Consider the following 25,826-nt stretch of genomic DNA (forward strand, 5'->3'; position numbering starts at 1 on the left):
TTCTAAGGTACCATTTAATCCTTTCCCTCTTGATGCAATGCTAATGTGAACTAATGACCTGCCAATTGAATGAATGAATGAATGAATGAATGAACCTTTATTAGGCATAGATAGAGAAATCATAAAAGCAAACATAATTAGTCCTAATCCCGTTTATCAAAAACGGAGTTAAGATACTAAATTACTAATAAAACATTTACAGTTCAACATAAAATAACAACATTTTTGACAAATTACATTAAGAAGGCTTGGAAATCACCAAAAGTAAAAATTTAGAAATTCCCTCTAGCACATCCGGTGAGCAGTCATTTAGGAGACACTTCAGTTTTGCCTCATCCGAAAGCCCATTCATTTTGCCGAGAAGTGAAGTCATGTAAGTGTGGCGGGATCTAGTGTGCCGAGGACAATAAAAAAGAATGTGTATGATTGATTCAACATTTCCCAAATTACAAGGGCAGAGGCGTTCTTTATATGGTATTTGCCTGTATCTGCCTTCTGTGACCTTGGATGGAAACACATTGAATCTTGCCAAAGAGATTGCACGACGTTCAGAGGGGTTGATCAGAATACTCAGATAAGGAGCCATTTGCCCATACTTTAGCGGGATAGAGAAATTAAGAGGGGAGCAAATTCTAGAAGCAAGTTCAAAGAGGTTTTGTGCCTCAATGTCTAGCATTCTTTGTTTTACCCTTTGATAAACTTCAGGGAATGGATAGAAACTTAAAAAATCCAATGAAAAACCAATTGATTCGATTTTTGATTTAATTTGGCTATACCATTTAGAAGAACCAGACTCAGATAGCATTCTGGATAGGAGACTGCTGGGTTTCACATTATAATGTAATTGGAGCCAATAGCGTATGGTTAAAAGCCATGCTCTCGATACTAAGAGCGATTGTCCGGTCTCCAAACATAATGCAGAGTATGGTACAGATTTAGGTAAACCCAGGATAGCCCTCAAAAATTTAGCTTGGATACTCTCAAGGGTGTGATTTATAGAGCTAATCCAGATAGGGCACCCGTACAGGAGCTGTGCCGATACCTTGGCATTAAATACCTTGAGAGCAGCTGGTATATAACGATTGCCCTGACTAAAAAAGAATTGATTGGTGCTCTGCAAAGTGACACGGGCCAAGTTGGTAACCAATTTTTGATGAGTACCCCAGCAAAGGTTGTAGTGGAAGTGAATTCCAAGGTATTTAAAGCTTTTGACCTGTTCCAGTTTCTCCCCTCCAATAGACCAAGTACCTGGGCGCCATGATTTTGAAAAGACCATAACTTTGGTTTTCTGAGAGTTCAGTTCAAGTTTGTTACATTTCAGATAGTCAGAAGTTCTATTTAAAAGTCGCTTAAGTCCAATAGGTGTACAGGATACTAGCACTGCATCATCTGCATAAAGCAATGCTGGGATATGCATTGAACCTAGTTTGGAAAAATGTCCATCTATCTGAAGCAAAAAGGGGGTAAAATCATGTAGAAAAAGAGTGGGTGCTAAAATGCACCCCTGTTTCACTCCCCTTTCGACCTGAATTTTGGGAATCAATTTCCCCGAAGATGTAAATTTAATTATGCTTCCCGCTTGTGGTATAAACTACTAGCCGCCATAGAACATAAAATCTAAGCAATTTTGGGGTATAATCACCAATTCTGCTCAGAAAACTGCACATCGCTCTCAGATGGTCATCTCCCCACACGAGTGGTGCCGCTTTTTCTCCACCTTATATTGCCAAGAGGGTGAAAGTGGCTTAGCATCTTTTACTTTAAATCCTTCAGCAACCACCCCATGGCCTCCTGTATCCACTGAAGAAATTATAGAGCTAGTCTCTCAAAGTAAACAAGGGAAAGCTCCTGGGCCAGATTTGGTATTGTCAGAGATCCTGAAAGTGGACCCCGAATGGTGGGCCCCTATTCTATCCTCATTATTCACAGTGGTGGACCAAACAGGTATAATACCAGCTGAATGGACAAATGCTACTATAGTGCCTATTTACAAAAAAGGTGACCATCGTGATCCCTCCAATTTTAGACCTATAAGCCTTTTATCAGTGGGGGGAAAACTTTATGCAAAACATCTTTTAAACAAGCTGCTATCCTGGATGGAAGATCTGGGCCTTCCAGGGTGGGATCAGATAGGATTTCGAAAAGGATCTTCACCAATTGATCACTGTGCTGTTTTAGCTCATCTGATTGACAAGTACACAAGGCTAAAAAATCAAAAATTATATGTTGCTTTTCTGGATCTTAAAAGGAGCCTTTGAATCCGTTAATAGATCGCTGCTATGGGACAAACTAGTTAAACTCAATATAGACCCTAGACTTCTAACTCTTATTCAGAAACTTTATACAGGTACCACCTGCCTGCCAATTGTTGATGGCAACTATAGTAAGGCAGTTATGAGATCTGCTATTATTATGTTCTTATTAACCCCTTTTTGCCACAGGTCTACAATTTGGTCCCTGTTGCATATATACAACATTGAGCAGAAATGTCTTTTAACATATAGCCCAAGGTCAGACTTGCCCAATGGCATCTCATGCTGAGAGGCTGTAGGCATCTGAATATGTGTGGCTGAAAATAAACAGGGGAGTGACTTCATGTCTTCATGTCCTGTGCCTGGGCTTCCTATAGACATTCTATGAAAAGGATGCTGAACTACATGGGCTTTGGTCTGATCCACCAGAGCTCTTCTTCTCATGGTCCTGTTCGTACTGACACGAATGGTCAAGTATTTGCTATTGTGGCACTGAACAATTGTTTTTCCCCAAATTCAGAGTTTTCCAATATTTTAGTGTGTACTGAGAAAATGTGATATTGTTGTAACAAAACCAAATAGTCCCAAACAAGCCCTAGAATCGTATCGATAGAGATGAGCTGATAGTGGGGCATTTCAACCAATTTGCTTTCTCCTGGCTCATCTTTATGGAAGAAGGGGAGAAAGGTTATATTAAAGATATGATGCCCTAGAACTCTAAACTTCTATCACTTTTCAGTCATGGTTTTAAGAGAGTAGGAGACATGTGTATCGAGAGCATGGTTGATGATTGTGCTGGCCAACACGTCCTTTTCCCAGCAGCCCCTCCTCATGTCACAGACAACCTTGGACTACCTTTCCTATGGACTTTTGTAATGTCATACCATAAAGAGGTTAAGCGCAAGGATGTAGTTTTCTACAGAATTCCATAACCCAACAATGTTCAAGTTCTTGCTTTAGAACCCCGCAGCCCAGTATGACTTTGGAAAGCAGACACACACCATTCCAGAGGAGCCTCTATCCCTGAAAATATTGTCTGTGCTTGTTTCACCTGTTAGCTGACAGTACAGTGAGAAAGTGGGGTGCATGTGCATGCCACTTGCCTAAGTCAAGATATCATTCAACAAACCCATCATTCCAAGCAAAACATGGTAGGATCACCCAACTCAGAAACATTCATTCTCCAGGACACAATTTATGAAGGCTACGCTTAATTAAAGTGCTAAATCTGAGCTAGAACTGACTTCTGTCTTTCCATCTTAGCTGGAAGGAGGACAGATGTTTGATCTCATGATTGCATTGTTGTCCCGTGTTGCATAGATATCATAATACTGTGAAGCAATGTTGCATTCTGATCCCTCAATGGGCTTTGTCCACTGTGTTCTCTCACACCAGGTCCCAGTCCACTGAGGATAGCAGTGACAGTGGAATAGCTCCCAGGCTGACAGTTCTTGGTCTAGAAAGTTTGTCATCAGAGGGTCCCCTTCCTGAGGCTGTGGGTGAAGATGGAGGAAGGCTCCCAGTTCATCCGGGTGCCGTCTCACACAACGTCCATTTCCATGGCATAGTTGGTGGCTGCAGGTGCGTGCAGCTGTGGTTACATTCACTACGTATGGCCCCAGTGTGGTGATGATGTAATGGCGAAGGCTATTGCAGGTCTCCTAGAGGATGGAACACCAGAATTACAGTTTGGAACATTCTAGTGGCTAGACGACAGGCAGTGAGGGTGAGAGTTTCTAGAAAATTCAATTAGAACCAATGACAAGAGCAGGTAAATACACCAAGAATGTTCAAGGGTAACAAACAATCCTGCTGCAAGATCTTACCAGAACTGTAGCAAGGAAGGAGGAATGGGATACACAGGGCAGGCCCAAGACCTTCCAGTGCCTGAGGTGGCAGGGGAACAGCATGGTAGAGGAAGGGCAGTGATGGGTTATAACATCTGTAAGGAGCAGTAATGGAAGCAAGTCGAGTGACAGAGATGGGCACCCCATCACCAATCTACTGTCTGAGGCCACCACCTTAGTTGACCTCATGGATGGGCTGTCCCTGATGCTAAACAGCAGCCACCAGGGCCAACCATGTTGTGACTAGGATGTGCCTATTTTCTGCCTCAGGCAATAAAAGAGAACAAAAGAAACCCAGCAGGGATACTCACAGGGGAGTGGGAATAGGAGTTGTCACCCCAGAGCACAACTCCAGCAGCTCCAAGTCCTGCACTCTCGCCAATTGTATACACCAGGTCACTCTTAATGGACAAAAAGAAATAAGAACAATGTTTAGAACAGGGTAGCTTTGTGCATTAGAAATACAAGTTAGTATACCAGTGGGGCTTCAGCTGATTTTCTGCCTACACACAGATTTTCAGACTCAAACATAGGGTGATACATAGCAAACAAGTGTTGCAAGTTTTTATAATGGTTCAAAAGCTGCCAAATCAGAGACCTCAGCGGGACAGAAAAACTGGATTTCTATACTGCAGACCACAGCTCTATTCTCATGAAATCCTTCCTGCATTCAGTAACTGCAAGAAGAGACTGTGAGGACATGCCCTGACACTGGTGCACTCATTGGCCATGTGTCCCAACAGCTGAGCATTTGGCTTCTATGATGAAGGCTGCATACGCCATGCAGGCAACGCAAAGAGGGTTTCACACGATGAGGGCTAACAGTGGCTGCATCACACTGCTTTCAAGTCTCTGGAAAACTATTGCCTGTAATCAGCCTTCTCAGGAATGTGAAGTATGTGTATATGAGTCACTCTGTACATGATAACTTTTTGTCACCACTGTCCTGGACTGGCCCTGTTCAAGGGGGATTCCATACTAGGCCCAATAGCACCACTCATGTGTTGTTTTTCCGCAATCAGCTGAAAGCAGAATCAAAACTGTAAATTAAACATAAGACGGCACTATATTCCCTATAAATATCTAGCAATGCCCATCACTGTGGATAAGATCTGACTATTGTATATACAGAAGAAAATTTTGTTTAGCAAGGATCCAGCTACTGTCCTTTAAGTAGGAGTTTCCTCTTTGTTGCTTTCTTTTAAAGAAACCAATTTCCTGTTCACTCTCAGCTGGCTGTAGCTTTCATGAATAGGTTTTCATTAATTGGTTTCTGTTACAGGAGTGGGAGGGCTTTAATTACGGGTTTCCTTTTTGTAGCAAGAGTAATTGCTCATTAATTTTTTAATGTCCTTTTTAGTGCAATTGGACTCAGACCTGGATTCAGATCCACTCTAAGCTACAAAGTTCACTGAGTGACCTTGGTTTAATAATTTTCTCCTCAGCCAAAACTTTCTCACAGAGTTGTGCCAGCACATAGTTGGAAAAATCTGAGCAAGAAATCATATACATGGAAACTGATATTCACCATAGAAGAAAATTCCAGTCAGTGTGGTATAGCGATTAGAGTGTTTGACCAGGAAAATCTGGGTTCAAATCCTTGCTCAGCCATGATGTTTACTGAATGAAATTGGGGCAGTCACTATCTTTCAGCTTAACCTAAATCACAGGGTTGTTGTGAAGATAAAAGGAGGGGAAGGAACCATGTACCCTAACTTCCTTGGAGGAAGGGTGGTGTATATAAATGTGAAAAATACTGTAAATACATAATAAATTCATTAAAGTTTCTTCACCAGCTACGTAGAAAACATGTGGACTTGCTGCAGTCAGTTAGTCTCTTCTTACCTCTGTTAGGTATCTGGGGGAATTTCTGTAAGAAACTCTGGAATATGCGATCACGGGCAGTGGCTGCTTCACACCAAACTGTGCTACACGGAATGCCTCTCTAAGGCGATGGTGAACATAACGCTGGTGTTGGGATGATGGGCGCTTCGGCGGGAGGTAGATACTGGGGTAGAGGGCTGAGGAAGCTTTCCAGAGCCACATGAGTTGATTGTTCCGTTGAACTTCCACAGGGTTACAACGGCCAGTGTAGTTATCTTCTTTCTCCCAGTTGTCATTGAAGCAATCAGGGAATCGGTAGAAGCCCCAGAAACCCTGTGGTCTCAGTTCCTTCCCCATATTCAGTGTTCTTTCCATCAGTAATTTGGCTGCTTGTTCAAACTCTACTTCAGCTAGGTAGGACTGTTCCTTGTTGGACAGGCCAGAGAATCTTTCCCACACCCATCGTTCAGAGGCCTGCCTGTACACTTTCTTGGGCCCCCAGTTCTGACTCCAGAGAGGCCGCCACTCCTCCCAGTCAATTACTGCCAGACCTTGGAAGTTGAGGTGCAAGAGCTTAGTAATTTCTTGGAAGACCTTCTCTAAGTGTGTATTCAGATGGACATTCTGAGGTATTCCCCCATAATGCCACTCACCCTCTGGTGAAATGTAGGGATAAAGTCCAAACTGGTTTTTGTAAAAGATAGTCATGTTCTGGCCACGAAACACATTGCCTTTGTTCTCCACAATGCCATAGTCTCCCAGAGGTAGAGTGACCCCAAAACGCTCTTGACACCTGGCTGTGGGCATGTTCCATACCACAACAAAGGGTTCCTGCTGGACAATGGGGCTGGCAGTTGTCCACTCCCAGTGATGCCCTCCTGGGTGTTGTGTAACTCCAAAGCAGAAGGTGATGCAGACCCAAATGACTCTCTTCAGGATCATGGTGGATTTAATAAGTCAATGTCTTTTCTGGAGCCCCTCCTGCTTTGCTTATAAAAACATTTCCTGGCAGGGAGAAAAGAAAGGACAAGTGGAGTAAGAACTTTCTCCCTCAAACTCTCTACCTGTGCCACCATTTGAAGATGGCTTGTAACTAGTGGAAATGCTCATCACAGCTCCACAATAATTTCTAAGTTGTATGTTAAACTTTGAGATCTGGGCTTAGTATGGATTCAAAATAAACATTGCTGACCTCAATACAGCAATGTGTTTGTCCTGGGGCAAGTGCTTTGGGGAAGCAAGGTTTTAGGGAGTGATACTCATGAACTAAACTAGTGAGGGGGAAGGATTAAAAATACAAGAAAAAGTTGATCTGTCTGGTGGACTGCTGGATGCTCTGGTTGATGTGTACTGAAACTACCAAAAGTTTGTAAGGAGAAACTGTTTGGATTTCACAAGGACACTAGAAAGGTGGATTGGCTCTGCACAATCAGGTATTTTTCCACCATGCAGAAACACAACACTCTGACTGGGCTTTTGCCACTTGTTGGTCTGTTTGCTCTGTGTCATTCCCCTTGGCTTCTTTTCCACTCCAGCAGTGCAGCGTGAGGAAAGATCCAAGTTCAATGCAAACTAGAGTCCTTCTCTAGTTTTGCTATGAATTGGCTCTGAATTGGGCATTCGAAGGTTCCTCAGTGCTGTTGGAGACTGAACCAAAACTAATGTAATTACATCAGGTATCTCCTCTCATCTAGCCAGGCCACCGAGGAGGAGGAAGGCTGAGAAGCCCTCTGCCCAGCAGCCCAATGGGAACGCTTCCTCCCTCCCCTGTCTGGGGTAAGGCGGGCAGCTCACATGCCTCGTGAGAGTCCAACATGTGGGTGGGCGCAGCAAAGCTGCTGCTGTGGGCTTTGGGGAGCCAGCCCTGCACGTGGTGCTGGTCCTGAAGGAAGTCTCATTAAAGTCATTGGGGTTTGCTCCCCAGTCTAGGATTGCAGCCTCGGAGCCCACTCCTATGCATGTCTACTCAGAAGCAAGTCCATTGTAGTCAGTGGGACTTACTCCCAGGAAAGTGAGGGTAGGATTGTACCCCTAGTCCAAAGGGGGGGGTTGCTCCTAGTTTAAGAGTCCAATGCTATGCATGTCTACTCAGGAATCACTCAATTGTAGTCAGTGGGGCTTACTCCCAGGAAAGTGAGGGTAGGATTGCAGCCCTAGTCAAAAGGGCAGGGGTTTGCTCCTAGTTAAAAAGCCCAATCCTATGGATGTCTACTTGGGAGTCAGTTCCATTATAGTCAGTGGGGCTTGCTCCCAGGAAAGCATGGCTAGGATTGCAGCCTGAGAGCCCCCTCCTATGCATATCTACTCAGAAGTAAGTCCATTGTAGTCAGTGGGGCTTACTCCCAGGAAAGTGAGGGTAGGATTGCAGCCCTAGTCCAAAGGGGGGGGTTTGCTCCTAGTTTAAGAGTCCAATCCTATGCATGTCTACTCACGAGTCAGTCCCATTATAGTCAATGGGGTTTGCTCCCAGGAGAGGCTAGGCTAGGATTACAGCCTTGGAGCCCACTCCTGTGCATGTCTACTCAGAAGTAAGCCCTATTACAGTGTGTGTGTCTACTCAGAAGTAAGCCCCATTAGAGTCAATGAGGCTTACTCCTAGGAAAGAGTGGCTGGAATTGCAGCCTTAGAACCCACTTCTGTGGGTGGGGCTTTTTTAAAAAAATATTTTCTTGTTTGAGAAAATGAGCAGTGGCAAGGTCTTGCAGCCACCCCCTCCCTGCCAGTATTTCTTTACCCAGCATGTAATTAGTCTGTGGAACTCTTTGCCACCGGAAACATTGATGACAATTTGCCTAGATGCCTTTAAGAAGGGATTGGACAAATTTCTAGAGGAAAAGTTCATTACAGGTTACAAGTAATAGTAGGTAAAAGATGTTAATGTATGAGTTTTTTCTAAACTAAAACCTCAGTATTCAGGTTAAATTGCCGTGTTGGCACTTTGCAATAAATAAGTGGGTTTTGGGTTGCAGTTTGGGTACTCGGTCTCTAAAAGGTTCGCTGTCACTGCTATAGGCCCATCTAGTCCAGCTTCCTGTATCTCACAGCGGCCCACCAAATGCCCCAAGGAGCACACCAGATAACAAGAGACCTGCATCCTGGTGCCCTCCCTTGCATCTGGCATTCTGACATAGCCAATAGTCAGGATTCAAGTTAAGGCTTGGGCAGACCAATCTGAGCTTGCAGTGGAAAGGCCACACTGACTGGCCTGTGTTGTATCAAGCATAGGGTAGGAGGTGGCTGCTGACTTATTTTCCATTAGGAAAGGGGATTTATTTCCCTTTACTCCATGTAGCATGGCTGCCACCTCAGTGGAGCTACTCAGATCTGTGCCAGCAAAATCGCTGGTGCAAATCCAAGCAATCCAGTGTAATGCTGGGCTGCTGGGGGGGGGGGGTTAGGATACGGTCTAGGTCGCCCAGACTGGTCCCACCCACCCCCCTCCTGGTCCAGTCACCAGTCTGCCTTCCCCCAGCCTGAAATGCCTCTGTTCCATGCTCCTACCACCCTGCCCACCTCCCCATAGTGGCTTTCCTATGTGGGAACTTATCCCCAGACCAGTGCGAACTTATCCCCAGGATCCAGCAGGGTCACGATCCAGCAGAGGGAGGCCAGCACGCATCCTTGCACTGGCCTCCCTGGCTCATGAGTTGCAGCAGACATGCCTTATGGCACGTTACATCAGCCAAAGTTCCCTTTTGGATTGCACTCTTAGATTCCTTAGTTGCATAGGATTTGCCTGCATCTGGAGGCTCAGGCTTGGGACATGAGCTCTAAATTAACATGCCGCTTCTTTCCTAAGTCAACAAGGAAAATATCAACTGGTATATTGCCTGCCTCTGTTACAGTATTTTCTGTTAGAATGACAGAATGATACATCCTTTCAACTAACCTCTCCCTCACATTATGTTGTGCAGGGCCCAATCCTATCCAGCCTTCCAGGGCTGCTGCTAATGGCTGCATCCTGAGATGGAGGGGGCAGTTAGAGAGGTTCAAGGTAAGGGAATTTGTTCCCTTACCTTGGGGCTGTATCAGCGCTGAAAGTTGGATAGGATTGGACCTGCAGTCTGCTTAGTGCTTTCTTCCTGTCTCCACCTTTACCCACATCTGGTGCAGGGTTATTTGATAGATATCTCAGAGGATTACATTAACTAAGAATATTCTGCTAGAGCAGCAATTTTCAACCAGTGTGCCACAGCACATTGGTGTACCACAAAAGGTCTGCAGGTATGCTGCAGGAATTTGGAGCAAAATGTTGAAAATCACTGAAAAAACTCTTCTCCAATGGCTCAATTTGTTACTACAGACAGTTGCCCTAGAAACAAAGCCACAGAACCTGGGAAAGTCTTCTGGCTGTTGGAAGTGACATCACAAGAGTCTTTGCCTGGATCATAATGAATATTTCTAACAAGAAATCAGGAAGGCACTAATTCCACACCAATATAACACAAGTCAAGGGAAAGAGCAGTTTGACCAAAGAACAAAAGTATTCCTGCCTTATATTAAAGGTGTAACAGAACATATTGGTTAAACTGTGAAGCAAGCAGATATAAGACTGATTTTTAAGTCAACATTAAAAGTACAACAGGCTTTGCTATCAGTTAAAGACCATAAACACCCCATATACAGCAGGAGTATATATCGCATTCTATGCAGCTGTGGGAAAGTCTACATAGGAATCACAAGAAGAACTATAAAAACTAGACCAAAAGAATATGAAAAACACTGCTGACTGAGGAAGTTGGAAAAATAGGCAGTGGTAGAACACATAATATGCACAGGTCACCAGGTATGAGGAGCCACAAGCTTTATAAGGGATAAACAATACCATACCCAGATATACAGGGAAGCGACTGAAATCCAGAAGCATCAGCAAAACATGAACAGAAAGAAGAAAAACTAAGTATGAGTGATGCTTGGTTCCCAGCATTAAAAGGTACAAGAATTTTGCGCTTTAAAAACATGGAAGCAGCAGAAAGTAGTAGAACAATCAGATTACCCTTGAAATCCAGATGAGTTAGTGTGGTCAGCTGGGAGTTATCTCATCCTTTGAGAATGCCCAATAAAAGAATGGATAAAACGTCAGGTAAGCAAGATTTTAATGGGCCATGATCTCAAAACCCAGGCAATTTGAATTCTAATTTTAAAGACAGTGATAACTTTTATTTATTTATTAACAATTTATTTATTAAATTGTACGCTCTCGCTTGCTCTCTTGCTCATGCACTTTCTCAAAAAGCACCTTGAATGAGGCTCTGGTAAAAGGCAAATACAGGTTGTGTCTCATTCTCCACTGGGGTTCTCTTTCAAACTCCCAGTGAATTAAAAAAAAAAATCAGTGCCTACCAAATCAGTGGAAAATTAGATTTAAAGACCTACTTCCAGGTTTCTTGCTCCTCCATTGTTCCTAATGGAATATTATACCATTAGATTCTATTATTCACCCCATCTAGTGGCTGAATGTGGAATAGCATTCTGGGGCAAGAATGGAGGAGCAAGAACCTGGAAGTGGGTCTTTAAAGCTATTTTAACCTGAGAAGCTTGCAGCTGATGCAGTTTAATTGCACAAACTTAGGAAATTGGATTTTGGTGCTTTTTTCCTTGTTACAAGACATTTAAATATAGAACCTGGTATCAATGGTGAGTCAAATCTGTGGATACCAAATCAGTAGATACCAAAGCACCACCTGTATATTTACATTGTTTGGATTAAGGGCCCAATCTTATTCAACTTTCCAGCCCTAATGCAACTGTGCCAATAGGGCATGCACTGCATCCTGCTGTAGGAAGGCAGTCATGGAGGCCTCCTCAAGATAAGGGAACATTTGTTCCCTTACCTCAGGCCTGCATCGGTGCTGGAGAGTTGTTAGGCTCTAATTGAGTAATCAGTTAAAAGGCAGGTAACACAGGCCAACACACATTTTGCTTCCTTTAGCATTACACCAATTCCTGGGTATACTTGGAGTGCTGATTCCAAAAATGGCAACCGTTTGCCATTTTTGTTAGTTTGGAGACATTAGTTTGGAGACACAGTATAGCCTTTTTAGTGAATGGTTCAAGCAGCTTCCTCATGAGGAAGCCTACACCATGGCTTCCTCATGAGGAAGCTGCTTGAACCATTCACTAATGAGGCTATATGATATATTTCCAAAACTAGATGTGATAGGGCAAAATGGATGCCATTTTTGGAATCAGCACCCCAAATTCATATCAAACCACCATAAAGTTTGGGAAAAACTTTTCTGACCCTCAGTTTTGTAGGGCTGTGTAATCGATTAGGATATTCTTTAAAAAATGGATTTGAGCACTGCATGCTTTAGAAGGGGACCTAAAGGTTTGGAAATAGTAAATGGAATGACATTCAGACACAATTCAAGTTGCAAAGAGTAAATCACATATGTTCGTTGTGAAATAATTGTGTGTCTACACAGAAACATTTCGAATTAACTCTTGATTTTCCTCTCCTCCTTCAACACTAGTAGGAAACTTACCTGTGTGCATTATTGCATTGTGAATGAAGGAAATGGTGGGGTATTCTCCACCTAATTTATGAAAATTGATTTTATAGCTTCTGAGCCTATGGAACAAACATTGCATTTTTGATGCTATCCCCACAACTTCTGTCCATCGAGAACCTCTTTTGTATTACAAAGCAAAGCTGATTTAGTTAAGGTAGGAAGGAAGAAAATGTACAAACATACGAGAACCATTTCACAGACTACAATTTTGTAGGGTGGTGTAGTAGTTAGTGATGAACTTGACCAGGGGAAATACAGTGCAAAACTGAATGGGTGGTTTTCAACCAGCTGCAATCTTCCTGTCTAATGTACTTTACAGGGGATGCCATGACTATGAAATGGGTGAGTGGCCGGGGGGGGGGGGGGGAGTGCAGAGAACCATGTAAAGGAAAGAAACCATGTTTAATAACCCATAACTCATTGTTGCCTGGCCCACAGGTGTACACATTTGGTCCCTGTTGCATATATGCAACGTTGGGCAGAAATGGCTTTAAAGGTGTGCCCATTCCAGCGTTTAGGTGGGCCTGTAAAAATATGTCTGAAAATGACCATAATGTGCCTATAAATGTGTGTAGGTACAGGTACACTCACCAAGGAGCTGAAATTGGTCCCAACAAGTAACATCCATGGGTCATCTGCACTGTAAAGTGTGGAACACTTATTGACTACAGTACTGCAATCTACATGGGCAATACAACAAAAAGCTACAGATGGACTGGCAGCTCATTTCTTTCATCCATTTTTGCCTGGCCCACAGGTGTACACATTTGGTTCTTGTTGCATATATGCAACCTTGGGCCGAAATGGCTTAAAAAGCAAAACACAATTGCATTCTGGGTTTCAGTTTTGCTTGAATATGAGTGAAAGTCACTGGAGTACAGAAGTCAACAGTTTTGCCACCATTAATCTGTTACCCTTAGTTTAAGGTATCACCAGTGGCGTTGCTAGGGGTGCCACACTGGATGACACACACAAGGGGTGACATCACTACTAGCCATAATTTTTAAAATCTTGGTATTTTTGAATAATACCATCATGTTATATGTCATTCGATGTGTGATTTCATGCGGAATGCAATGAAAGAACCTGCGTTGAACTATCTCTATTCTATCAAAAGTTATAGCCAAAAAAACTAGCAGGGGTGGGGCAATGGTGCATCACCACGCTTACTGCCTGGAGTGTGGCCTCACTCACTGCATGAGAGGAGGTCCATCATTGGGGAGACGCACTGACCTCCAGCACCTGGTGAAGCAAATTCTAGTGATGCCACTGGGTGTCACAAGGCTGTTGTTTAATTCCTTGACCTGAAAACTCTATCCCAGAATTCCAGATTGTGGGGAGAGTATTGAGACATTAATAGGTGAGGGAAACATACTACACATGATCAGCAACACTTGCATTTTCATTGGATTAGAACTCAATTGGGGTCATTCCAATCTTGATCATGACTTCACATATTAAATGCCAGAGTCATGGCAATCAAAGCAGATCAGGGAGCTGGTTCCTGCCTCAAATCTTTTCTTGAATCTGATGTTTAAAACACACAGGCCGTCTGTCGGAAAAGCGTTCATATTATGGTACACTGAATCGAACAGCCCAGGATCCACAGAATGACAATGGTTTCAAATCAGAATTGGATACAGTTATAAAGGACAGGCTTGCTCTGCCATTGTCCCACCAAGCAATACCTCTTCCTCTCAGTTCTACTCATTGGTTGCTTCAAACAGAGGGAAAGCCAATATTCCCTTCTCTCCTTTACAGACCTGCATCAGTACCATGGGCCCAGGGATGTATGTGTTTGTGTATCTGCTACCAGAACTGTGGGAAACTAGGGTGGATAGAATGCCCATGTTTTGGCCAAGTACAAAACAAGCTCATTTCAACCTGACCAGATATACTTTAACTAGGGAGTTTAATGGAATGTCTAGGTATTCTATGGAATATGTGGCTTTTGGGGCACAGTGCAAAATAAGCTTATCTTGTCCCATCCTCAAATACTTTGTCTAGAGATTTTAACACAATTCCTAGGTATTCTACAGAATGTCTACCATGTTTTTAGCAAAGTATTCCACACAATTCCTTAGTTTCACACAATACCAATAACAAACTTGGTAATCTACAGAATACCTAGGAAATGTGTGCAGATCATTTTAATTTATACATTGTCTTGAAGTTTTAGGCATTCTGTACAATACCTAAGTTTCACACAACGCCAGTAACATATTCACTGCAGAGTCAGAGGGGCCAGACTTTTCAGAGATGCTGTTTATTGATGAAATCAAATAAGATATAAGTAAAACTATTTGTGATATACACATTGCCTGTCCACTTGGCTATGACAACCACTGTTGCAACACAAAGGGAAGTCACATGTGATGGGTTTTTAAGTGCACTTAAAATAAAGAAATCTTTGGCATCTTGACATTTTTGTGGCATCAAAACAAGCTATTCCTCAACACTAATTAGATAAAAATGCTCCTGTGGAAGATCAAGTCTGTTGGCTTAATAGTTTATAAACTGGGCTTTCAGATCATACTTCGTAGGTATTTCCTTCTCAAGCACCTCCCTTCCTCAAAGTTTCAGTTCACTTTTATCACACTGTCATGCGACGAAAAGTTTAGATGTCCTTCTCCATCCAGAATACAGGCTGACCTTTCAGGTCACGATAGGGTGTTTCTAGAAACATTTGTTCCCGAGTTATGTTTCCTGATGGGCTGGAAGAGTCAGTTTTATGGGAGGGTGGCAGTCCAGGAGGTGGTGGAGGAAGAGGAGGAGGAGGGGGTGGACAGTTTATAGCACTAAAACAATCAGCAGACAGAGGGTGAGAGGAGGGTGGCGAGGTGTGAAGAACAGCATCCACAGGCTTTAAAGAGGAACTGTGAGATGATGAAGCTTCCAGCTGGGGAGAAGGAGGCATGGTAATAGCCACTGAGCAATCAAAGTAAGGAGGATGTGATGGAGAGAGAGGTGGTGGTGGTGGTAGAGGAGGAGGAGGAGGAGGAGGAGGAGGAGCTACTGAGCAAACAGAAGAGGAGAAAGAAGACACACTAGGTGGTAATGGAGGAAGATTTGCTCCAGGTCTGCTGCTGTTAGATGCAGTTGGATGATGCTTCCCAGACCCTGCAAAGAGCTCCCTATCATGCTGAGGGGGAGAGAAAGTTTCCAAGAACTCCATAGATATCAGGGAACTCATGAATCCCACACACTGAACAGGCTTGGACAGGATATAGCCCAGGTGGGCATAGAAATGCTGCTTGTCGTGGGTGGTGAGGTGCAGGCGCTTATAGCCCCGGGACTTGGCATATTTCTCAACAGCTTCCATCAGCTTCCTGCCATAGCCCTTGCCGCGGAGGGCCTTGGCGATCACCACTGTCTCCACAAACAAGTTCTTGGGCTGGCCGACTACTAAGGACAGCCTGGCGTGCCCCAGGAGCTGGCACTGGCTCTTGGCCATCTTCCCATCGGCTGTCTCCTCGACTGTCCTCTGCGTCCTAATCAGCACCAGGCACATGGGGAAGTTGTGGGTGGACCTTTGCAAGGAGTGGATGCGGGAGGTCCTGCTCCTTTTCCACTCTTCATTGATGAGGTCAGCACAGGCCTCCAGGAGATCAGGCCTCTGGTGAAGGGGGACCATTGTGAGCATCTCTGAAACGGAGCCCATTTCTTCTCACTACCAGGAGACCAAACGGCAAAACTTTACAAGTGACAGAGAGACTGGCACGCTCCTGAAAGCACAAACACAATGTGGTGCACTTGCCTGCACACCGACACTTTCAGTGACCTTACAGGGAAAGCTGAGCTGCTCTTTACCTTGCCTGGGTTAATCCTAAATGAGAACTGCTGTGGCATTCTCTGCAATAAGCTCAATGCATCAAACACCCTGAACAGAAATGCACTTAGCAGCTAAACGCACATGCAGTGCACCCCATGGAAAGAAGCGGTAGTATTTTTTCACTTGTTTCCCTGCCCCTGCTACCACCTAGCCACTAAGGTGTTTTCACCAAGGTCTTACCAGGGGTCGGTACCAGTTTGGGGCACAAACAACAAACATCTACTCCTCACAGTCTCCTATGATTATACACCTTAGAATCACTGTAGAGCACTGGTTCTCACACATTTAGCACCAGGACCCACTTTTTAGAATGAGAATCTGTCAGGACCCCACCAGAAGTGATGTCATGGCCAGAAGTGATTTCATCAAGCAGGAACACTTTTAACAATCCTAGGCTGCAATCCTACCCACACTTACCCAGGAGTAAGTCCCATTGACTATCATTGTAAAAAGAATATACAAAGTAGCCTGTTAAAAGTACAGGTCTGTAACATTTCCCCAAATGCAGTCATATACCATGGTAGCGTCAAGTCTTATATATTAAAAATAAAATATTGAAATGGATGGGCACCCACCTGAAATTGGTTTGCGACCCACCTAGTGGGTCCCAACCCACACAGTTTGAGAAACATTGCTGTAAAGTATGGACCTATTCCCAAACTGTGTTGTATGATTTTTTTCCCCTTGCTAACGAAATTGGAATTAAAGTGGGATGACAGACAGAAAGGATTGGCCCAAACTATACAGAAGCCTGTACAGATGGGCTTAACTTGAGCCAAACCAGATGCAACTCTAATCAGATCAGTGATTCCTGCTTTTCCTTACACCAGTGTGGAACAGGGGGGCCCCAATCTGGATCAGTCATCTCCTGCAAGCGTGCTATTTTGCCCCTGCTAACTGGACAGAGAGGAATCTTTAAAAGCGGTGCTTCTATTTAGCAGGGGGAGAACAACTGACCCTGTTCAAAGCCAGCACAATATCTTTTTCAATGGTTCATTGCTGTTGCTCCTCCCCCCTTGTGCCTTTTCCTATGAGCCCCTCTGGGGTAAGGAATCTTTTTTTTTTTTTGCTATGGAAACCATTTTGTTAACTTTTCTTTGTTGATGGAAAGTAGCATATAAATATTTGTATCATTTGCCCTGGCAAAAAAGTGTCATTGGAGCCAACAGATGTGTCTTTCCCTCCAGAACAAACTGCACTTGTGGGAGACTCAATTCAGATGGGGACTTCAGCAAGGGATAGGTTTAAGATCCTTTCACTTTCTTAAAGCACCTCACAGTGGTTCACCAAGGACCATGACACAAGTTAGCTTTCTTTAGTGAAAAGTTTTAAATGTATCCTTAATGTGACTCCACAGCAGGGGTCACAACACTCTTTACCACTCCATATCTTCAGCTAAATATGGGTCACAGGATTATCTTCTTCGCGTCTACCTACACTGCATGACACTCACCAGGTATTTAGCTGGAATGTGATCTGGCAATAGAGTGCTAGAACTCTGAAAGGGAGTCCACTGTAGAAATTATCATCAGATGAGTATCAAATGCCAGAAATCTCAGCAACTGTGAGTGGGGACCAACTTACCTGATCATTTTCGTCTCATTCTGAGGGATAGTGAACTGGCCATGGGATTATTTCAGAATGTCTTGAGGAGAACACAAATCATCATTTCCTCAGAAACACTCCCTGTCATGGATTCAACCACAGATGTGGCAAATGACAAAGAAAGGGTGTTCTGAAACATTCCCATAACCAGTTCAGCCTGTAATAGTTGAGACGCAAAGGGTTACAGGAATTAACCCATAAGGTGAGTTCACACACTGTCATATGGTTTTGCTATAGGGGGATGCTTGGGACTGAAGACTTTGGAAGGCCCCAAAATGACTACAAGCAGATCTAGCCAGACACCTGTCATTATCCCCCTCCTGTTTGAAATACTTTTGGAAGTGATGGCAGGCCTGGGGAGGAAGAGTCACGCACACCAGTGACACAGGGAGGGCTTGTTCTTACTCATACACTCTTGACCCATATTCCCTCCCTCTTATTTCCTGAAGTTTCGACAGCATGGAAATTTCTTTTCATGCTGCCTGGAATGACGTGGGAGAAGTCAGGTGAGGAGAGGGGAAGGGCAGTAGAAGAGACCCCTCCCTCCACCTTTTCTTCTCATTCTGGTCTCCACCTCTCCCTCCATGTAGTATAGCCTCATCCCAAACTGGCAAAGGTGAGGGGGGTACAAATTGATGATACAGTAGGAAATGATCAAAGGCCCAAGAGATGACAAAGCAATGACTACTCTTCATGTCCTTTAGTGTGGCTGCAGCAGGTAGCTTGCAAAACTGAATCATGCAGTCACTGAAATTCAAACTGTGAAAGAGGAAGAGGCCACTTCCTCTAGAAGGTGCATGATGGGTTGAGGAATTCCTCACTGTAGAGACAATGACTAGGAACAGATAATATGTATGATAATAGAAAACTGCCTTTTATTGAGTCAGAGCATTGGCCTGTCTATCCCTGCCAACCTTTCAACTTTAGGGCTCCTGGACTTTTAACAATTGTGTAGAAGAGGGAATTTCAGCAGGTGAGATGTGAGATGACAAGTGGCACCTGCTGAAATTCCCTCTTCTACACAATTGTTAAAAGTCCAGAAGCCATAAGGTTGAAAGCTTGGCCAACCCGATCCAGGCCAATAGTACCCACGCTGAATGGAAGCAGCTCTCCAGGATTTCAGACGGAGGCCTTTCCCAGCCCTAACCAGAGCCTGAACATGGGATCTTCTGCATGCAAAGCATGAGCTCTACCGCTGATGCATTGGGGCACTGATACAACTGCCCTGTCCATCTCACCCACCTTTTTAACATAGCCAGTGCTAGGTGTTCTGGAGAAGTGTTGCACACATAGATAAATTCCCCTTATTAACCGCTGATGTTCCAGAAAAGCCACACATTTGTGGAAGGAAATGTCAATGCAAACAGTTCTCTCTCTCTAAAGGTTGGTAACAACACAACATCAGGAGTGCTCCCCTCCCAGCACAGACTGCAGCTGGTAAGCACAGCTCATCAGATAAGATTTAGTTCCTAGCAAAACAGCATCAACTGTCATCTTTTCAGAAGGTGTTAAGGTATATTGGTAAACAGCTGAATACTTTGAACAAACTCCCACCAGGATCAAGAGTCATTCAGCCCTCACACAATATTTTGAGTTTCTTTCACAAACACCAACTATTCATAATGAGTACTCATTCGGCACCTTCCTAAATACTACTGCCATAACCTTTACAATAGGCTTGTAAGGTAAACTATCATTATACTCATACTGCAGATTAGGAGAGAGGGAGCAGAGGCAAAGAGAAAAATGGTTAACCTAAAGTCACCTAATGAGCTCAGGGCCAAGAAAGATTCACAACTCATCCTCTCAGCCACTGTACTATCTCTGCTCTTTTAGACTATCACATCATATCCACACAGAGAGAAAAGCACCTTCAAGCCCACTTGATCTATGTGTGCCATGTGAACGCTGTGAATATAGGGCAAAATGCAGAAGAGATTCTTGCCTCTGTAGTTTATGCATTTGCATTATAGATTGATGTACAACTCATATAGCAATGCCTTTGGAGGGCTGTTTCTCACAATCAGCCAAGAATATAAAAGACACACCAAAGCTCCAGTCAGGACCAGTCCATCCACAAGGCCCAGTGAAGACTCACCTCAGGCAGCAGATTGGTGGAATGATGCCTTTCTCTGTCTGCTAACTTGCCTCTGCTGGTCCTCCTTCCACTCCCTGAATTAGAAAAGGAACTGGGGAGGCAGGCAGGCAGGCAGGAAGAGGAAATGTGATGGGGAGGAGAGTGCTGAGTTAGAGCACTGGACAGTGGGAGAAGCAGAGGCTGACTCATCATCAGGTAGGGGAGTGGGGGGAACCGCATTTGGCATGCCATCTCAGGACACCTTGTGTAGGAACCCAGCCCCAGTTAAGTGAATGGTAGTTAGCTGCACAGTAAACTGTGCCCAAACTTATACATCTTGTCTTGTATGCATAACACAAGACTCTTCTGGAGAAAGAATGCGAATGAGAACCAATCAGATGTGAGTGTCATCTATCATATCTCTTGCAGATCCTTCAGAAAGAATTCCAGCAGAGATTAAGACAGGAAGAAGAAAGGAAACAGAAAAGCACTAGATAAGGAGATGGATGATCCTACCTAATTATGGAATTCCACATCATGAGACAGCTTTACTCACAAGAATAAACTGCTGTTTTTTTTCCAGACCCAAATTCAGGGCACCTGGCCTATTACATGAGATCCCTTGCTCTTAAGGATCTGGAGCTCTACTCATAATTGTGGCAACATGATCTCAACACCTCACAGAAAAGGCCACACACACGTCATACACTCCTTCTGTTTAATTTTCAGCCCTCCTGCTGCTTGATAAAAAACGGTTTGGGGGCATCTTTTCATGCCTTCCAGCTGGCCCTGGGATTCCCTGCCTTTTGTATTAACATTCACACACACACACACACCCCTCCCCACAGATTTCAAAATGGAAAAAAGCATTCTCCAACCATCACTGCAAAGTAATCCCACCTTTCCATGGGCTGAAGATTCAAGGCTGTACCCATCTTCATGCTACCCAGGACCATATTTCCCAAGACTCCTGCCCGTTTTTGCCCTGGTCCCAGACTTTCGGTTTCCCAGAGAGGCCCAAATCTTCATTCTACCCTTCCCAGCTTTACACTGCCCACTCCTCTACAACAACTGAGTTAGCTGTCCAGCAGCCAGAGCATACACTTGCCTTCTCTGCAGGATCCCTCTGTAAGTCCACCAATGTCCCCAAATACCTGTCATGAATGGGAGCTGCAAGCAGCACTGCTTCCCTCCTTTGGCACTTCTGCTTGCAAGTGGGGCCCCAAGGAAAACCATCCAAGTGCTTTCACAAGAACACAACAGGAAGCCACATACAGGGCCCTGCAGCTTGTTTCTTCTTTTAAAGAGCAAGTTCCATGTTTATTTGAATACCATGGCCTGGAATGTAAATGAATGTGGAACAGCCCAGCCCTGACACCAGTCAAAAGTTGGCATATTCCCCAAAAACAAAAGGAAGAGCAGCAGACAGACCTTTTGGGATTCTCCAATGAAGGCCTTCAGCCACTAAAGCATGCAAATCCAAGAAGAGGCTGAAGCACTGAAGGACATCATTTGTTTGGAAGAAAAAAAAAACCTTTGCAAAGATGCAGGTTCTAAAAATCTTGTCCCTGGTAAACAACTATCTACTCCAGTAACAACAGAACCTTTTAACAGTAAAGAGACCAAGGGTTCTACTAATAAACACCTACTACCAATAAACATTCTCTAGTTCCCAACCAGCCCAGGAAGTAGGATGAGCAAGGCAAGTGAACTAGACTGACAGCTTTCTGTATCCTAGCTCCTCCCCAAAATTTCCAGAACAGTCACATCTCAAACACAAATGTTATTACTCATCACTTACCACAATCCAGTACCATAACAAATAAAGGTTGCCTAGACCAATGACTTGGAGTACATTGGGCCTGTGGGTTAATCCATTGCTCCCTCTTTTCCCTACCCTCAGTTTGTTAGCACCTCTCCATGTCTAACTTAGAGACACAAATTATTATACCCACAAATCAGTTGCACGAACAGTTAAGGGACCACTGTATGGGATACACTGTATACTGACTGCATGGAGCCCCAATGATGTCCACCTTTCTAGAATTCTTGGAACATAAGGGAGCCTGCTGGATCAGGCCAAGGGCCCATCTAGTCCAGTTTCCTCTATCTCACAGTGGCCCACAACATCCTGTGGCAAGGAGTTCCACAGATTAATTTCTAAATGGAATTTAGGCATTCAAGCCGGCAGACCAAACACCAAGCAAAACCAGGAGGTTGCCATGCTGACATTCCCCCAGCTGCATCTCCAGCCACCCAACACAGGAAAGCTGTTATTTACAGGGTCTTCAGAGCTTGTTCTTCCATTCCTACTTGTGGCTGTGCTGCTTACCAGCATCAATATACAGCGCGGAACAAGGAGGAAAAAACCTGCCTTGTCACACGTAATCTGGGGACTCACCAACTACCAATAAACATTCCATGGCAACAAGTCAAGGCTCATGGAAACTGCAGAGAACAGGTGGATTGCCTGTCCCCAGGCAATGGGGTGGTGTGTTTCCTACCACCATTATGTACTCAACACTTTTTCCCCAGTTTTACACTGAAAGTAAAAATATTAGGCAGACTTTGTTCCTGGACCACAGAATCATATTGCTGTTGGGAACACAGAAAACATTCATATAAAGAAAAGACTGTATAGCTGTGTTTACTGTTTACCCTTGTCACAAGGGAAAAACGAGAAAAAATGAATCATTGAAAACGAAGGGGCTTAAATTACTCACAAGTAAGTACAATTTCATTGTTTTCAATGGGGCTGAACTACAACTAACTTCTATTGGATTGTGACCAGGGAATCTTTGTTAGAGTTTTTGAATAAGAGGAAATTATCGTTCCACATCATCACTTGCAAAGACCTTACATGCTCACCATCTCTTGGAACAGAATCTGTATCTACATGCTCGCAATTCAGCAAGAGCTAGTCCTGTGCAAACGAGAGGGGGACAAACCATGGTTACCATGTGCGCCCCTTCAACCGACAAAATGATCACCCCTTCTCCTGGCTCCCCAGTTATCTCTGAAGTTATACTGTGTGTCAAAGTTGTCACACAGGCCAGGGCAGAAAATATGGGCTGTAGTGAAGTGGTACAGCACCTGCTTTGCCTATGGAAGACCCCCAGATTCAACCCCTAACCTCTCCAGGAAGGACTGGAAAGACTTTAGGGCCTAGTCTGAAACCCTGGAATGCTACTGCCAATCAGCATGGACTAAGTGACATAGACTGAGTCAATATAAGGCAGCCACATATGCTAAAAGAGGGAACAATTGCACTACTGTATTGAACCACTAATGATTCATTCTCACACTTTCTGCTCTGGTGTAATTCTGACTGGGTACTATTTCAAACCCAAGGTACTGAATGGAATATTTCACAAGAATAAAATGGTTCAAAGCCTGGGGTGGTACCACCTATTGCATACACTTGCACACAACAGGGCTCCCCTCAGACACACTTGTCCCCCTTCAGTAACCTTCAGATCTGTCAACCGACACATCCCTTCTCATAGATGAACAGGTCCTTCTGGTGACTGCAGTGTTCAGTGTGGTCTCAGGTTCAAGAGTCTTAAGCACAAACTACTGTCTATATTCAAGACAGGGGATGGTCAACAGATTGCAGCTAAAATTATCGGTGTCTAGGGAAACCCTAATAAAGTGGTTTCCGCTGCAGGAACGGGGTCGGGGTGACAGGTAACTTCTATAAACAGCACCATGCTGTGGAACAGTTGCTCCTATTTCTCACCTCCCTCCCTTTTCAAATAATTGCTTAGCCTACTTACAGACCACAGAATGATTCAGCTAGCTCTTTTGTAAAACTTGTGTTCTGAATTTCTCCAGTGTAGCCCACTGAGGGGGCCACTCATCTTCGATGCAAACACATGGGGAGCCCAGTTCAATGCATCTTCAAACATAAGTTTAGTCTCACTCAGGGACATGCAGTGGGTGGGGAGATAGGTGAGGCAGAGCCTCTCCACCAGAGTTGCTTGGGTGCTTCTCATGGTGGTGGCGCTTTTCAAAGGACTCTAGTGGGGAGGCTCCGCTTCATCTGCCTCCCACCCACTGCACATCCCTGGTCTCACTGGGACAACACCCAAGTAAGAGTACTTTTTAGAGGCACACATGTGTACAGAGAATTTAATTAGTGTGTGTGTGTGTGTGTGTGTGTGTGTGTGTGCGCGCACACGCGGTGGGAGGAGTCTTCCAATGCAATCCTATGCATCTACTGAGAAGTATGCATCTACTCAGTCAGTCCCACTGAGTTCAGGGGCACTGACACCTGTGTGTCAGTGTGTACCAGATTCAAGTAAGCACCCGGCCTCTGCAGTATCCCTGAGTGTGGAATTTCTCTGGTGTTCCCAGCATTCACAGACTGATGCATCCTCTGGAAAAGGGTCGTTGTTTTCCATTCTCAGCTGCAGGCAAAGATCAGGGCAACTTTGCACAGATGCAAAATAAGGTGGGGAGGGTGCAAAGAGCCTTCCCAACAGAGGCAGCCAGCACCCACCATCGGGCTCAACTGGGTCGTCTCCCACGTAGTAGGCAATGAGGGGATGGGCTCGCCCCCTCTGCCCCACGTTCCTCCGCAGGATTCAGCTAGCAGAAGGGGCCACTCACTCCTCCTGGTTCTGCTGCCTTCTCCCAACGATCCAGGAGCACAAACTGTCCCAGGACCCTCCCGACGCCTGGCTAGAAGCCCCGCCTGCCTTCCCCGCTCAAGCCCTTTTATGGACGCGGCTTCCAGCGTGCACTGGAGGAAGGAGATCAAGCGCACCAGGAGTCCCCGAGCCACCCTGCCCCAAGGGGCTACCACTAAAATGGGACGCCAGCCCCAGCAAGGAAGGAGGGGCGCCACAATCACAGCCCAGTCCTAGGCATGTCTACTCAGAAGTAAGCCCCACTGCATTCAGTGAGACTTACACCCAGGAAAGTATGCCTAGGATTGCAGTCTTACAGCCCAGCCCTTTGTGTGTCTACTCAGAAGTAAGCCCCACTGTGTTCAATGAGCCTTACTCCCAGGAAAGTGTGGGTAGGATAGGAGCCTTAAAGCCCAGTCCCCTGCATGTCTACTCAGAAGTAAGCTCCATTGTGTTTAATAAGACTTACTCCCAGGAAAGCATGGGTAGAATTGCAGCCTTAGAGCCCAGTCCTATGCATGTCTACTCAGAAGTTAAGTCCCATTGTGTTCAATGAGCCTTATTCCCAGGAAAGTATGCAGCCTCAGATTCTTTCCTCCTGCTAGCGGGCGCTTTTCCCTGCCGCACCAGGAGGATCAGCCCTGCCCTGCCCTGCCCAGCCCAGGGAAGATACTAACATGATGGCAAGCTGCGGAATCCTCCAGCCACGCGCTCCGCGACCCCGGCTGCCCGGGCCTGGCACTGTCATGCTTTGCTCACTCCACTCACACCGAGGAGGCGGAGGAAGGAAAGATGCAGGGCCTCCTCTCCGGAAGGCCACATCGCCGCCTAGGGGCTCGGAAGTTTCTCTCTCGGAAGGTTCCCACACATCTCCCCCCGGCACTGATCTTTCAGTAACTTTGGGTTCTTTCCTAGATTGTTGTGGAAGACTCTGTTGCCAGAGTTCTGTGGTGCTCCTCTGTGTCTGCCTGCACTGGGACAACAAAGGAAGGAAACTCAGAGGAAACACTCAAATTGAGTGTTGGGAGCGTTAGGACAGACAAAAGAAAATATTTCTTTCCTCAGCATGTGGTTGGTCTGTGGAACTCCTTGCCACAGGATGTGGTGACAGCATCTGGCCTGGATGCCTTTAAAAGGGGATTGGACAAGTTTCTGGAGGAAAAATCCATTATGGGTTACAAGCCATGATGTGTATGTGCAACCTCCTGATTTTAGAAATGGGCTATGTCAGAATGCCAGATGC

General features: G+C 44.8%; 2 protein-coding genes across 2 annotated transcripts; both read right to left on the bottom strand.

Annotated features, from left to right (window-relative positions):
* Positions 1-84: 84 nt before the first annotated feature.
* HYAL3 (hyaluronidase 3) lies at positions 85-25,377 on the bottom strand. The gene is made up of 4 exons (XM_066615822.1): positions 25,261-25,377; positions 5,945-6,928; positions 4,411-4,500; positions 85-3,913 (listed from the first exon to the last, which is right to left on the bottom strand). The coding sequence occupies exons 2-4, from the start codon at positions 6,863-6,865 to the stop codon at positions 3,512-3,514; spliced, it is 1,413 nt and encodes a 470-aa protein (XP_066471919.1). The 5' UTR covers positions 6,866-6,928; positions 25,261-25,377; the 3' UTR covers positions 85-3,511.
* Positions 14,689-24,526, bottom strand: NAA80 (N-alpha-acetyltransferase 80, NatH catalytic subunit). The gene is made up of 2 exons (XM_066615824.1): positions 24,454-24,526; positions 14,689-16,108 (listed from the first exon to the last, which is right to left on the bottom strand). The coding sequence occupies exon 2, from the start codon at positions 16,097-16,099 to the stop codon at positions 15,056-15,058; it is 1,044 nt and encodes a 347-aa protein (XP_066471921.1). The 5' UTR covers positions 16,100-16,108; positions 24,454-24,526; the 3' UTR covers positions 14,689-15,055.
* Positions 25,378-25,826: the final 449 nt, after the last annotated feature.

This window comes from Tiliqua scincoides, chromosome 2 (assembly GCF_035046505.1).
Source record: "Tiliqua scincoides isolate rTilSci1 chromosome 2, rTilSci1.hap2, whole genome shotgun sequence".
Lineage (NCBI taxonomy): Eukaryota > Metazoa > Chordata > Lepidosauria > Squamata > Scincidae > Tiliqua > Tiliqua scincoides.